This window comes from Bos indicus x Bos taurus, chromosome 6, assembly GCF_003369695.1.
Source record: "Bos indicus x Bos taurus breed Angus x Brahman F1 hybrid chromosome 6, Bos_hybrid_MaternalHap_v2.0, whole genome shotgun sequence".
In the NCBI taxonomy this organism is placed as follows: domain Eukaryota; kingdom Metazoa; phylum Chordata; class Mammalia; order Artiodactyla; family Bovidae; genus Bos; species Bos indicus x Bos taurus.
In genome coordinates, this window is record NC_040081.1 from 97,209,478 (window position 1) to 97,225,444 (window position 15,967).

The window sequence follows — 15,967 nt, forward strand, 5'->3', positions numbered from 1 at the left end:
TTTTCCATTCCTTCTGGAATGTAACATATTGATACAAAGATGCTGTGAGAAGGAGGTGGATCACAGACTCCCAGCCTTGGAAGTGAACTTAGCACTGAAGCGTGCCAAGTCGCTTCAGTTGTGTCTGATTCTTTGTGACCCCATGGACTATAGCCCACCAGGCTCCTCTGTCCATGGGATTCTCCAGGCAAGAATACTGGAGTGGGTTGCCATGTTCTCCTCCAGCGGATCTTCCCTACCCAGGGATTGAACCTGAGTCTCTCGCATCTCCTACATTGGCAGAGGGGTTCTTTACCACTAGCGCCACCTGGGATGACCCTTAGAGATCATCTAGTCCTACCCTCTCATTTTACAGGTGAGAAATGGAGGGAGAAAGAAGTGAGGTGGTTTGACCAACAGTTAAGTGGCAGAGAAGACACTGGAACCCAGCTCCTTGACTCTGATAGGTTCTCTTCTGCACTGCCCCTTGTGAAGTTACAATTAAGCCATTGGGATGCAGTGGGCTCCCTAACAGCTTTCTTTTCAAACACATCTATTTTTTTTTTGGACTACAATGTTTTGATTTACAATGTTGTGTTAGTTTCAGGTGTACAGCAAAGTGATTCAGTTACACATATACCATTTTTTTTTCAGAGTCTTTTCCCATATAGGTTATTACAGAGTACTGGGTTTAGTTCCCCATGCTATGCAGTAGGTCCTTGTTATCTATATTTCCCCAATAGCTTTTTACTGTGACTCTCTAATCTAGAACCCTGGTACCGTAACTTTCCTTTTGTGATCTACAGGAGGCAATGGAGGATTTTGCCTACTCTTTTCTCCACTCTTTTCCTGAAAATGGCACCCTTTCCTTTAGGAAACCACTTCATGTGGTTCTGGTGGGTTTAACATCACTCTGCTTGGGCGAGCAGATAACCTGGGCCAGCCAATTCTGATACCCTATGTCTCTGGGCAGGAACTTGATCAGGCAGGTGGTGGGCATGCCACTCAAGCAGAGGCAACTGAAGTTGCCTGGTGATTCAGATGGAAAAGAATCTGCCTGCATTGTAGGAAACCTGGCTTCGATCCCTGGGTCGGGAAGATCCCCTGGGCAAGGGCATGGCAACCCACACCAGTATTCTTGCCTGGAGAATCCCATGGACAGAGGTGCCTGGTGGCCTACAGTCCACCGGGTCGCAAAGAGTCAGACAGGACTTAGCGACTAAAACAGCAACAATCCAGAAAGCAACTTATTTTTAGGTCACTTTTAGGAGGTGGTTGCTTTCGTTCTTTAGTACTGAAATCTGTTTTTGGATTTGATTCCACCATAAATTCTAATTTTCCTGGAGTGGGTAGTTCCTTTACTGGACCAAGTACAAGACGAAATTATTCTCACCATCAGCCCAATCATATTTACTGGGCATCCTTAGTGGCGCCTTTAAATTATATACTCACTCACTACCCTTGCACTATTCAGGAAAAAAAAAAATCTGGACGTTTTCTCATCAAATCTGAATCCTTTTTGATCCTATGATAGGCTCCCTACTGATTCACTTACATTGCCTACTTGGAAGGATATCCATTTGGACATGAAGTCTCTACTGAACTGAGTAAAGGACTTCGTAAGTATTTAACGAAGTAAAGAAACAAAGTTAATGACAACACTAAGAGGCCACTCTCAGGAGCTAGGAAATGTAATAGCCTTTAAAGATATGTAAGCAATAACATGGATATACCTGAGACACAAGTTCCATCGCCTTTAACTTCATATGTAATAACCAAAAATCCAACAAGCTCTTGGGTCTTTTGGAAACAGGAACGTTTGCTCTATTTCACAAGGCCTCTCCCTCTCCTAACTGCACAGCGTGAGCCCACTGATACGCAAAAGGTGGCTTTAGAAGCTCACGGACTGGGAAATTATAAGGCACCAGCAATGAAAGCAGTCAGGCCAACCTGATGCACAACGGGCTTCTAAGCCTGTGGAACGTCAGTCAAAAATCGAATTCAAATTCAGCAAGGTGTCTTCTCCATTAAAATAATGACCTGAGGTATTACTGAGTAATGATGTTTGTACAAAGTCATTTGAGGGGATTCATTAACATTGTTTGCTAAATAAATGCTTTAGCAGACCGCTGGAAACATTAATCTGGGGTGCAAAAAACAGGTACCACGGTTAAACCAAAGTCTATTTCCTTTTATTTGATTTTATTAGGGTTTTCAAGATCTGTCTCAACAGCTTAAAACCCACACATTCCCTGTCTCCTGACGGGGAAAAAGGCAAACAGCTGGAAATTAAGGAATGGCACAGCCTGACCCCAGTTAGCTCAGAAGCGCACTGTTCAGCTGAGCCTGAGTGATTGGTGTGGTCACCAAAAGCCCCAAGAAGAAAAGATGCTACAGAGAGGTGTGTAGAGCAAGCAGACTGCCAGGAGGCTAATTTGACCACTTTTTCTTTGTAATCTAGTTTGGACCATTTATTTATTAGAGGCAACAGTTGAGATTTTCCCTGCACAGACAGTGCCTTTTCACTGGATAATCGGAGATGCCACCTGCCTGTGAGAGACACCTTTGGCATCTGATGAACCCCCCTCTAGACGCGTCAGGGTTGATGGTTGGGAAGGCAGCCGCCCACCACGGCAGTGGAAAGACAACTGAAATAGGATGTGTGCACATGTGGGTGTGCGTGTGCTGTGCGCTGCCTCTTTAGAGAAGTTTCTAACGAAGTCTCTACTGCGGCTGAGCAGTCAACAGACGGCCTTGCAGCCATTCTTACATGAACCCAAGTCCGGTTCATAAGAAGTGTTTATGAGAAAAGCGTGAACCAGTCACCATCCCTCCATCTTTCAGATAGGGGTTACACAGACAGCACACACCTGCTTGCCAGGGATCCCACTGCGTCTTTCTGTCCTCCCAGTGTACATGGGAATTTTCTGAATCCAAAGGAATATATACGCTTGTTGGACTCTCAATGATCAGGTGCACAGTGGTTGTTCCCAACTTCTTTCCTGCTGCCCCACTATTCAAATGAACAACTGTCTCCATCAGCCGAGGGGCCCAAGGTACACCCACCCCACCCAGCCCAGAAGGTCACACGCAGAGTGGAGGAGAGGAGCAGATGCACGATAAGAAAGCATGTCCCCAGAGATCTGGTCCGTCTCCCAGCCAACACCCAGCCTCACACCCCTTTCCTTGTTTGCTTCCTTAAAAGGAAAACTGCTCTTTTCCTATCATCTCCTGTTATCTTCATACTTCAGAAACTAAACAGTACTTTGGGCTCAAGTCTTACTTGCATCCATTTATACGAAACTTCTCCAGGCTTATCAGACATGTGGAAAAATGTCTCCATGGTGGGGGGAAAAATTACAATACTGTATTGAAAAAGGAGAGATAACAGATGTTCAGAAGTTGGGGCAAATAGTTTTTTATACTCTTAGTTGTGAAATCTTTGGGGTTGGTCAGGGCCCCACTAGCACCTACTCCAATTTCTCATCTTTTGGAACATGCTTTTTTGTCAAATCCTGCCAACTGTGCCATTGTCAAGGTTATCGGCAGCCATAACACAAATCCTAACTGTAAGGGCAAAACACCAAGACAATTACTAGAGGCCAGCTTGCTGTTCTGATGGGGTCATGGGCTGACACGAGTCAAGGGGCAGGTCTAGAAGTTCAGCTTGCCAGTTCAGTGAGTCGTAGGGCTGACTTAGACCACCAAACTCCCAGGAGGCTGAGGGCAAGGGAGCAGATACATCACCCTACTCATGAGGCTCCAATGCTCACACATGCTGTTGAGGTCCTCCTTTTTTTAGTTACAAAACTACATTTATTTTTAAAAGCAGGGTTTTATGTCATAAGCAGGGAATCCCAGCAAAGGCAATTAAGAGGGTCCTGCAAATTAATTCACTTAGGCTGCAAAATGCCTGGTAACAACTTAGTCCTTGAAACAGCATTGCTCTCTCCACAGTAGTCACACTCTTTACCTTCTAATTTTCCAACTCACTTAGCTAAAACTGCTTAAACAATGAAAATTATTAGTAATCTGATTCAAGAGTCTGTGGGCGCCAATGCAAGAGACCTAAGAGACATGGGTTTGATCCCTGGGTCCAGAAGATCCCCTGAAGGAGGAAATGGCAACCCACTCCAGTACTTTTGCCTGGAGAATCCCATGGACAGAAGAGCCTAGTAGGCCCCAGTCCATGGGGTCACGCGCGCACGCACACGCACACCTGCACACCCCCCCCCCCCACCCCCCCCCCCCCCCCCCGCTGTCTCAAACTATTGGATGATTGATACCAAACACACACACACACACCCTCTGTCTCAAACTCTTGGATGATTAATACCCAAGGGGGTCCCTAGTAAGAGTTACTCTGTCCCTCCTTTGTAACAATTAGTGAGGTTTTGTGAAATGACAGATAGCAATCTTGGATTATATTCAATTTAAAATTACAATTAAATTAAAAAAAAAGTCTGTGGGGACCCTTACCTTTTGTTTACCACACTGTTCTTAAGATAGGTTACAATAAAATTATTTGACAGGAAAACTGGATGAAAAAAATGTCTGGCTTTGATTCAGGAAGCTGACAGAAGTTGAGGTTTTGAGGACTTCCCTGGCGGTGCAGTGGTTGAGACTCCGTGCTTCCCATGCGAGGGCGTGGGTGCCATCCCTGGTCGGCGAACTAGACGTGCACACGCTGAATGGCATGGCCAAAAAAACAAGTACAAGTTTTCTTCCTGAACTTAAACCTCAGAGATACAGGTAACTTAAAAAAAAAAAAAAGATGAATAAATTTCTAAATATAAAATGGAGACAACTCAGTCTAAAAACTCAAACAGAATATTAAAAACATTTATTAATAGAAAAAAGTTCAATGCATTCTACAGAATGAAAATGTTCAATCTTTTCCTATAGATACTTAAAGCCAGTGATCCCACTTTTCATTAGTATTTGCTAAAATCTGTGTAGCAGCTTCTTTTAGATTTAGTTATTTGTTCAGGACCAAAGTGAAGCCAAAGACAAAAAATAAAACTTTAAACTGTGAGTAGCTGTTTAAAGAAAAAAAAAAAGACTACATACACATAAATAGGATTACACACTTTAATCTGATCGACATGGAGGAAGTCGGGAGGACATGAAAGAAACTGAGTTTCGGCTCTGCGTACTGCATAACCAAAGGCTCCTTTTCCAAAGAGCAAACTGAGGTTTCAAAAACCAGATTTTATCAGAATATTTCGGGAAAGCATACTATGTGTAATCCAGGAAATCAATTTTTTGCAGGAAATAGGAAAATCATCACGGGCAATAAAAGATTAAAACAAAAGAAAGCACCAGGGTTTTGAGCAGGTCTAGTAACGTGAATACATCTGCAGAAACAACATGAATGGTTTTGACTGGCTGCTATGGAAACATGCTAAGGAGGATTGGTCCATATCTTATCATCGTTTAAAACATGTTTCTTTGGAAAAACGGCGATATTGGCTGAAAGTAAAGCCGTCCTTTAGACACCCAGCTTGTTGGCCTGGGTGAGAACAACTTTGAGAACGGGCATAAAAGCGGAGGTCTCGCTGAAGTTGCTAGTGCTAACGATGTGGGTGTGAATAGTCAAGCCTTCTGAGTAGTTTCGGGTCTCGATGCTCCGCGCGATGTTGTGTAAACCGTTGATGATTGTTGGTGAAAGCTGAAATCAAGGTGGAATACAGAGCGAATTAAAGGAGAATCTTCCATGAGACCTGCTATAAACATGAAACCCTGGCATTTACCAGGAGTTTGAAATATACATTATTTTAAAAAATGAATAAACTGGTGAGCAGTTCTAGAAAGTTTCTCAGACCAAACAACACTCAAGTTATAAAATGGAACCACGACACAATGACTTATGTAAGGAATTATTTACGAACTACACACAGATGATCAGCTAGGTATTTTCTTAGAGGAAAGCAGCCAGATCTCCTCCCTTAAATTGGAAAGTTAATGTCTTTCTCCATTTAACGGCTTTAAATCTTCATTACTTTAGATATAGCCTCACAGCTCTGAAAGTGTTTCCTTTGTACATGAAGAAGTTAGAGTCTTAATCATGACATCCTGTAGTAGGCGCCCAATTTACTATAAGACCTTGTTGACAACAGAAACCCTGTATTCCTGGTCCACTTTCATCAGGAGGGCAACAGTCCTCGTTATGGACTCAATTTGCTCATTCTTAACTGCTTTTTATAGTCCTGTCATCTCTTAAAACCATAAGACCTATAGTTGTTTTTCCTCTCCATATCATTACTTGGCTTCCATACTTCTCAGAGAAGACTTTTTTTTTTTGGATCAGTCCATGGGCGACACCCCTTTCCACTGCTATAGTAATTTTCTCTGGTTGGGGTCTCATGCTAAATGGTTATTTTTATCTGATGGGACTGATATGGGGGATGGGGAAGAGGAATGCTAAAATGCAAAAGTATGAAAAACTCCAATTTTTTTTTTCCTCTCCAAGTGTTTTCATTAAAAAACAAAACAATTCTAGAGAGGCATGGAGAGGTGGCGGGACAGAGAACAGAAGACACAGTGTCTGCTCCTCACTGCTGACTGTCTTCACAGGTACACACACTGGCTACGTTTGGCGTTGCCCTTGGGTAACAGCTATTGTAAAAGAAAAGGGTCAGAGTCTTAAGACTACGAGAAAGATGACAGATTTGGTCTCTGGAAAAACAGAGTATCTGCCTACTCTTTGATTTCTTAATTCAAGGCACATATAAATATGAACAGAAGGCCAGTAACCTTAGAGCCAATGTGGGCTAGTTTATATTCTGTTATAAAAAGGCTAAAACTTCTCTCTCTCACACACACATACAGCCCTATGCCCTTATCCCCAATGACTGAAATGTAAGATTTAGACAGAGCAAAGCTCAGTCTGTAGCCGTCATGATCATTCTTCCCCCAAACACACTCCATACTATGTACTACACACTACATACGATACACTACCTATGACATGCAAGTGCTCATCCGACACATATGACTAGCAACCAGGAATAAATGTTTATCATAAACCCTTCTTTTCCACGAACTTACCGTCTGTTCCCTAAGTTTATCATACAGAAACTCCAAACGTTTGCTGGCATCATCTAGCTTCCTCTTGGTTTGCTGCAGAAGAGAAAAAAACCAGAGATGCTATATTTGAACAATAACTTTTATCCCAAGAACTTACCCCATCTCATTTCACTAAAGCTTATAATCATGGTGTTGAACAGCTTTGTTTTATAAAGAAATGCCAATACCTTACACCAAGGAACTTGAACAGATGATTAGAACAGAGAAAAGTTATCTATCGAGGCAGGCAGGGCCAGAGGTGTGCACAAGGGGACTCTGGCTGGATCTCAGGGGCTCTGTGACACACTTGAGGTGTGTGTGTCCAACGACACTACGTCCACAAGCAACAGCAAGGGCCACCTGGAGGCAGCAATGGGTCCTGCACTACAGAAAAGGAGGCCTAACAGTCACTGTGCATTAAGTAAGAATATTACGGCAGCCAGGAAGCAAACATATGGGTGAACTGTGGAGTCTTTTTTTAACCTCAAGAATACACTCAATCACATTTGGTACATTTAATCCTATCTTATTCTGGGCCTTTAAAACACCAAAAGAAGAAAAAGGAGAAAATTATCTTCTGACATCTTAAGATTATTAAGAGGGAAGTGTTAAAAAAGAGTTCTTAAATTAAATGAGTCCTCCTACCCTTCTCCAGCACTCAGTATAGTGAGGGAAAACTAGTCTCAAAGTTTAAAATCATACTGTGATTAACTTAATGACCTACATTATGCCTAGAAGTGATACTATTTTTCAGTATTTATTGAATGCCTACTGTGTGCCATGCTGGGGATGGTTTTGTGTCTCACGGAGCTCATATTCTATTGGGTGGGAAAAAGATAACTAAACAATACGCTGCGGTCAGATGATGATGAGCAGCATGAAGAAAGGTCGCGGGGTAAGGGTGTGGGCGGTGTTGGCAGCACGAGGTGCTGAGAAAGTCCGGGTGGCTCACGGGACACCTGAGCTGGCACTGGGAACAAGAGAGCAGGAGCCCTGCCATTCTTTGGGGAAGAGCCCTGGGTAGAAGGGGCAGCTACAAAACCTCCGATGCTGACGCCGTCTTGCTGTGTTTGAGGAAGGCACGTCCGTATGTCAGAAGAGGAGGGAGGAAAGGCTGAAGCCATCAAGGACAGCCTTACAAACCAAGCCGTGCTGTAACGTGACTTTGTGTCATTTGGACTGAACTGAAGTGAAAATAAGAACAAAGCGAAACCATAAACATGATTTCGAGTACTGCATTAAAATGGACTTTTGTGGACGGTTCAAAGTCCTGGGCCGTGTCAGAACTTCTTCCTCAAATACTGACAGGAACAGTCTGTCTTTATCTTCTGCCTGGTCCTGGGTCACGAGAAAGGAGGTGACAGATACTGTGACCTGGAGGAGCTGAAGCTCAACAAAAGTGTACTAAGCGAGGCCGTGCCCTATGCGTCCTGCCAGCTTCTATTCACACTGACTCATGCCTGAAGGGAGACTGAAGTTCTCCCATTAGGACTGCTCCACTCTGCATGATGGTGACCTCTGTTTAGAGGTGTGCCAGGAGACAGTACACACCTGCCTGTTTATCAGCTTCACCCGTTCTCTGTTCCTTGCCTGGTCCTTCTATCACTCCCGAATGCCAGGGGCTGAGGTTTATGTTAACTTTCCCCTGCCTGTGCCCTCCTGATACTGTCCGTACAGGGAACTGCTTTTCAAAAGACTAGCAGAAGGCGGCACATATTAATACTCAACGTCTGATGAAACAGCAAACTCCAGAGGCTGTGTTTGCAAGCAGACAACTGGCCAGTGACTAAATAAACATTATGCTTGTTGGCAGAAACTGAAATTTCATCTCGAACAAGACTGGCTTTGTGGAATTTTTGTTGTTGCCAATACCCAGACATCCTCTAATAAACTAAGTCACATCAGTCGCTTTGACTATGAATATGATTCCAATATCTAAAACACTGAACTGTTAAGGACTTTGCAAAGTTAAAGATTGTCTATTTTTAAAAGCTTTTTTTTAAAAAAGATGTTTTGATGTGGACCATATTAAAAGTCTTTATCGAGTTTGTTATAATACTGCTTCTGTTTCACGTTCTGTTTATTTGGCCACGAGGCATGTGCGATCTTAGCTCCCCGACCAGGGATTGAACCTGCATCCCTCGCATTGGAAGGCAAAGTCTGAACCACTAGACTGCCAGGGAAGTCCCTACTTCTAAAACCTTTAGACATACACTCTGAAAGAAACCCCAAGTCTGAGTTTCTTGTATTTTAGCATTCTGCCCTATTCTTGTGCCAGATGTGATGTCTGCCGATGAGGCAGTGCAGCTCAGGGGTTGAGAACATGAATTCTGGAGCCAGACTAGGTCTGAATGCTGGCTCTGCCTGGATTATAGCTATTTTGTGCCTTAACTTCCTCATCTGTAAATAAATATGACAAACCTACCTCCATGCAGTTGGTTTAAGGATTATATAAAGTTATATGTAAAAAGCAACTGAGAATGCTTTAATATGTAAAGCAAACCATAATAAATGCTAGCTTTACTACTTTTGTAAAAACTTTCAAAATACATCTTGTAAGACTTTAAGCAATAAATATAAAAGAGCTCCATAATGGAATCTTTTAATTAAACAAAATAAAAAACACATACAGGATCTGTGGCTGAAGAGAGGCAGCGCTGAATAAGATCCTCGAACGTGGTCTTTAGAATGAGGTGTTCATCTGGAATAGGCTTCTTGGTAATTTTTTCTGTTGGCAAAGATTGCACATGCTGGAAGAAATAATACCATTAAAATGAGCAGAAATGACCAGAAACTACCTGTATACAAAGTCCTGAATCTGTCATAAAGAGCAAACAACTAATTATAGATAGGCTATTCAAAATCAAACAAAAAATGAATGTGTGGAATCACCTGGGATAAGCAAACAGAAAAATCAGATATTCAATAGAAGATACAGGCAGTCTTCCTACAGCTTCTATTTTCAAAAACAGGGTTGGGTATAAAGTATTTGTTTAATCATGGAACATATGTTGATCATGATTGTATATAACTGATGGGCAAGAGGACCATGCCAGTAAGAAACAAAGAACCAGGCATTTATGAAGCTGGCTGGTGGGGGTGACTGCTTGCTTTGCTTGTCGGCTCCTTGTTTATTCCAACAGTCTTGCATTCTTTGCTTGTTGGCTCCTTCTTGTTTATTCCAACAGTCTTGGAGGTTCGTTAACTGGTCTTTTATCAAACTGTGAGATTAAATCAAAGGTTAGAAGAGACTATGACCTAACTGAATGCATAAGATGGATAAACAAAGAAGGAATGTGTAAGTGCTTCAAGTTTTGATTGATTATATTCATTCGTAGAAAATATTAGGCAATTATGTACTAGGCACTAATGAATCAACACAGAAATAATCTTATCTCTCAGGGAGTTTACAGGCTAGCAGCAGGGAAAGTTTAAAAATGTCATAAATGTATGTAAAACAGCAACTGTGGTTAAGTTCACATCACTGGAACCAACAGACAATATAACTGCGATTTAATTGAGGGGAAGGCTCTTTAAGGAAGTTTTATCAGAAGGTTAAGTAGGAGTTAAACAGGGGAAAAAGTGCATTCCAGACAGAAGAACAAGTACACAGGAAAGATGACGATACAGGGACTGAAAGGAGGTCAGCTTGGCGGGAGCAGAAGACAGCAAAGAGGAGTAGGAGCTGGGAGCGTCCAGGTAATATGAAAAATGTTGGTCCTTATCCTGAGAACAGTGGGCCGTGGTAACATGTTAAGCAACGATGAGCTAAGACCAGAGAAGAGGTGGGTCATAGCAGATGCTGGCAGACCAGTGAGAGGCTCCTGTACTGCTGGAGAATGGAGACAAAGGTAGCATGGACTAGACTGGAAACACAGAGAAGGGAGGGGAGAGAGACTTTACAGTAATAACAAGATGTGGGGATAGATCTGAAAACAGGTTAAAGGATACAGAGTATAAAGATGCCCAGGTTTCTGGCTGGATTAATGGAAAGGATTACGGTGGCATTAATTGAAACAAGACACACCAAAAGACAACTAGGTTTGGGAGGAAGACTATGAATTGGACTTTGGATATACTAAGCGTGAAGGGCCTCAGAAACATCCAAGTGGACAGGGAGCTGGGTATCATGGCCTGGCTGAACCACACACATCCATGGCGCTCTCCCTCTCCATGGTAACTGAAGTTCTGGTCCAGACGAGTGTAGCACGAACTCCCAGGTCCCAACACAAATGAATGGCTTCACAAATGGCACAGACTTGTAATCATGGAAACTAACAATGCATATTAAGTATATCTTCTTGTGAAAAGAAGCAGGTCCTCCCACCTCCATCAGAACACTGGAGTTTATAATGCTACTGTTAATATCTAAGAACTCTCTTAACAGCAAAACATACTCTTATGGTAGACACAATCTTTATAAATTTGACTTCAATGAGTCAAAGACAATGACAGAAGAACTAGTTTTATATACTTGGGCAGGATATTTCATCTTCTTATGTTGAACTGTGACCCAACCTCTTTATTTTTCATGAATAGATCAAGATTACGTTTTATGCCTAAGTCAGTTACATGGAAACCTGATAAGATTTTTTCATTACTGAGAGCCCTGCCAACTAGCTGCTTGTATGTGAAAAGCAAGTATGAACTGATATCTCTATCCAAGGATATAGCTATATTATTAGCTCTTACACACATACAAGAAAAGATCAAAGTCATTATATTTTTATTTTACATTTTAAAGGAAAAAACCCTTTGGAAACAGCTTCTGCTGAGCAGCCTTGGATGCCAATATGGATTCAACTGATCTTAAATTGTGGCTACTGAGCAGATGAAATGAAATACTGCAATTGCAAAGTTACTGTTAACATATACTAGTAAATACATAAGCCCTTTCTAGAACGTTCACACATGGCCACGTCACTGGAAAATACTGTACATGTGTGATCTTAAAAAAAAAGTTCTTTTTTACCTAAGTTGTCTAAATTGAAATCAAACTGAGATAGTAATAAAGGTATAACCATAAAAGTTAACACCTTGAAAAAACACACTGAAATAGAGCCATCTCCCACTTCCACAGATTCACTGTTACCTGCATGGTATTTCCAATGGGAGCCCCAGGGGCACCTTCGATATTGGGCTTTGAAAACGATGGAGGCATGCCTGGTTGACTGAGGGGCTGCTGGATGCCACGGAAGGGCTGGCCACCGGCGAGGTGTGGCTGTGGGAATGGAGCTTGGCTGGACAGCGGTACTGGCGCTGAAGGCTGCTGCTGCAGCATCTGAGACTGGGGGTCACCCAAGGGGTTCATGATTGGTGATGTGATGGGAACAGGAGGCGTAAAGTTCTCAGGCATCTTTTAAAAGATGGACACAAAAGGCACCGAGAGTAAGAAAAAAATGGTATAACAACATTTCCTCAGCTTTAAATGCAGGAGTTAGCCATCTGCAGCAACATGAATGTAACTAGAGATTATCATACTGAGTGAAGTTAAGTGAGAAAGAGAAAGCAAATACCATGTGACATCACTTACACGTAGACTCTAAACTATGACACAAACGAACTTACTTATGAAACAGAACCATGGACACAGAACAGACCGGTGGTTACCAAGGGGCAGGGGGCTGAGCGAGGGATGGAGTGGGACCTGGGGCGAGCAGATGTGAACTTTTATATATAGAATGGATAAATAACAGGGGCCTACTGTACGGCACAGAGAAATATATTCTGCATCTTATGATAAACCATAATGGAAAAGAACATACGTATGTGTAACTGAATTAAACTTTGCTATACAGCAGTAATTAACAACACTGTGAATCAACTATACTTCAATTTTAAAAAATGAATAAGGGAGTTAGATCATTCTGTGGCTAAAAACTTTTTTAGTAACAGTAGAATACTTTTGAAAATGGATTTTTATGCAGAATCCTAGAGTGAAACGTAGAAGTAAAGCTAATCTGGCTAAGGGGGTTGGAGACTCAAACCTGGGTCTCTCAGTCTCTCCCCTTTGCCTTCCACACTCATCCCATAATGGGCCAGAACCATGGCGTTGTTCAAAGAGGATGGAGAATTGTATTTAGCTATACTGGGATAAGAAATGCCAAAAATGTGTGTGTGTGTGTGTGTGTGTGTGTGAAGTGATCAGATATAATACCCTTTGCCGAGACCATTAAGTGATACCTAACTTAGTGATCAATCACACTCAGAGTAGTAGACTAAGTTTCTGAGTATCACTGACATAATTTGGGGGATTCTGTTCATTTAGTATCTCCCAATTTTATGTTCTGGCCTCTCATTACTGTACTTGGGGGACAGAAATCACTAGGAGTAAAGAAAAAAAAAAGGAGAAAATGGCTTGCGATAAAAGAAGAACCTTATGCTATGCTCTAAATGATGCTCAGCTAACAAGGCTATTTCTTTTCATATCATATGTGATAGATAAAAATAGTCCAAAATATAATTACGAATTCATGATTACTGCTGGGACCCAAAACCAAAGTAACTCCTAAAAAAGAAATTCATTTGAGTAACCTGAAATTTTGTTTCCTACTCTTTGAAACAGACATTGGGAATTTACATATCTTGTCTTCTAAAAGGGGTTTAATTCATACCACTGTACTGTCCTGTATTTTCCTTCCCTTCATGGATTAGAAGATGAAAGTTAAAATACACGCATTAAGTACAGCAGTCAGTAAGCTCTGCCTTTAAAGAACAGTGAGTGTGGTGTGCTTCAGTGGCTACATGACTGAGAGCACATCTGGGGGCAACTGAATAGACATCTTTTTCCAGTACCTTCTTCTTCTTGGGTCCTCTGTTCAAAGCTGGCGGATCATTCCAACCATTCTGAGGACCTGTAACAGATAATAGAGAGCATTTTCCTTTAGAATCCTGGAAAGAGAAAACTAAATTGTATCATCATATAATATCTTCAAATTCTACCTTCACCCTGAGATAACTGTCACAAAAGTTTTACCAGCTGAGCTGCTGGGATCACTGTGTAGCCCTGGATCCACAAACTCATTATCGAACCCTCTGGTAATCAATCACAGGGCCCTGGCTTAGAAAGCAGGATATCTTGATATTACTCCTTTTAAAGGGAAATAGCTGTGCTAAATTTAAGGATAGTGAAGCTTTTATGTCTATATTGGTACATGACTTTCAAAGATCAAACAATTCTCTCCCAAAAAAGAAAAAATAAATCACCTGAATCTGCTAAAAAAAAAAAAAGGTTCCTGATGTATTCAACACACACAAAAAACAATAAAAGTAGCAATCTCCTATTTCCTAAGAAAGCAATTAAACATAAGCAATTCAGCAAACACAAATCATCCGCATGGTAGAAACACTGTTAAAAAATGAAAAACAGCCCAACTGCACAATACCAGTATGTTTTACTACCTTTGAGTTAAGAATTATCTTAACTCAAAGTAGAAAAGTGCATTCAAATATCTGTAGTAAGATTTTTTTTTTTCACTGCCACATACACAAAAAAATTCCAGGCTGGCAGCAAATGGAAAATTAAACTACTGTCATCTTTGGTAAATTTTTCTCCCCCCGCCCCAGATCTCCCAAAACCTGTCATCTCAAAGTGAGACATGAACATCAGTAGCAGAACTCGTAAGGTATTGAATACTTAGCTGCCTTTATCTTTAAAGAAAAAAGGAACAAAACATGCCAGGAGTAGGATACTTACTAAATCACAACATAATCCTCTTACGTTTGAGTTTTGTGTATGTGTATATGTAAAAGCAAAAAATCATTCTTCTTTAAACAAATTAAAATTCTTTTGGCATTTTATTTTTGCTCAATTGATATCCACGATATTAAATCACAACAAACTTGCTTCGCAAACCAAAGAACATAATGTCATAGAAATTTCTTTTAAAAAACAAGATTTTCTCCTAGCCAGCATGAACTCATTTGCCTTGATTTTAAAAACAGAATTACTTTTCTACACATTGACTAGGAGACGGAATGCCAAATGAGCCTCAAAACACTCAGGAGGCAGTCACAAAATATTAAAACCACATGTTGCTATCCACTTAACAAATTCTTAAACTTCTGGTTATACACAAACTAACCATTCACGCCTTTCCCATCACATTCTAATCTTTCTTATATCTAAGACAATATTGGTATAGCCTTGTCTTTTTGTCTACATCCAATATACAACTTTTATGATTCAAAATCATTTGTGTCACTATGTTAATTTCATCAGTTCTAAGATTTGATTCAATTAAGAAGCCAAATTTTAAAAATGATACTGGTCAGATTTAGGATATCATTGCTTTGAAGTTCACATGCATAATTGTGAATGTCCATTCATTAATTATATTCAATGATTCGAAGATTTCCAAATATACATTCTGTAACTAATTCACCTTCCAATACAGATGCCTGGTCTTGCATTGACTGATTTTCTGTAGACAAAATGTAAAAGTCATTTAAACAGTATTATCATCAAAGACATTCTAAACTCATTTTCTAATTGTTTCTGCTCCCTCTGTTAACCTCAGGAAAGAACAAACTACTTTTGTAAGGGAAAAAAAAACTTACTTTTAAATCAAATCACACAAAATGGCTTCTATCTAGTTAAGAAAGTCATCAGTTTGTGGGCAAAGCTCTTTCATTTAAATGTGTCAGATCCAATTAGCTCTTAAACACTTATATTCTCTTATTATGCCAGCTGTCTCTTTAAAGAGAAAATTTTGTTCGTTTCTACTTAAGATAACATTATTTCCCCAACTGTTTGCGTGGATTGTTTCTCTACCATTTGATCAATGAAGCTCAGTAATATCAAGGTGCAGGGAGGGAGGAGAGCACTGCCTAACATGTTGTAACTGTGTCCATTTTAGCATTATTTAAAGCTTGAATCCAAATCAGTTGAGGACCTTGCAAAAATGCAGATTCTAATTCA

At 40.9% G+C, this 15,967-nt stretch overlaps 1 protein-coding gene across 19 annotated transcripts in view; it reads right to left on the bottom strand.

Moving 5' to 3' along the window:
- Positions 1-4,805: 4,805 nt before the first annotated feature.
- Positions 4,806-15,967, bottom strand: part of SEC31A (SEC31 homolog A, COPII coat complex component) — a 60,113-nt gene continuing 48,951 nt past the window's right edge. For 6 of the 19 annotated variants that reach the window (XM_027544905.1, XM_027544900.1, XM_027544906.1 and 3 more), the window contains 5 exons: positions 13,843-13,901; positions 12,140-12,403; positions 9,678-9,797; positions 7,030-7,101; positions 4,808-5,650 (listed from right to left, as the gene is read on the bottom strand). In XM_027544905.1, the coding sequence (XP_027400706.1) occupies positions 5,471-5,650; positions 7,030-7,101; positions 9,678-9,797; positions 12,140-12,403; positions 13,843-13,901 (695 nt within the window). In that variant the 3' untranslated portion in view covers positions 4,808-5,470. Of the gene's footprint in view, positions 5,651-7,029; positions 7,102-9,677; positions 9,798-12,139; positions 12,404-13,842; positions 13,902-15,431; positions 15,471-15,967 lie in introns of all 19 variants that reach the window. The other 13 variants (XM_027544893.1, XM_027544903.1, XM_027544892.1 and 10 more) reach the window with 6 other exon arrangements.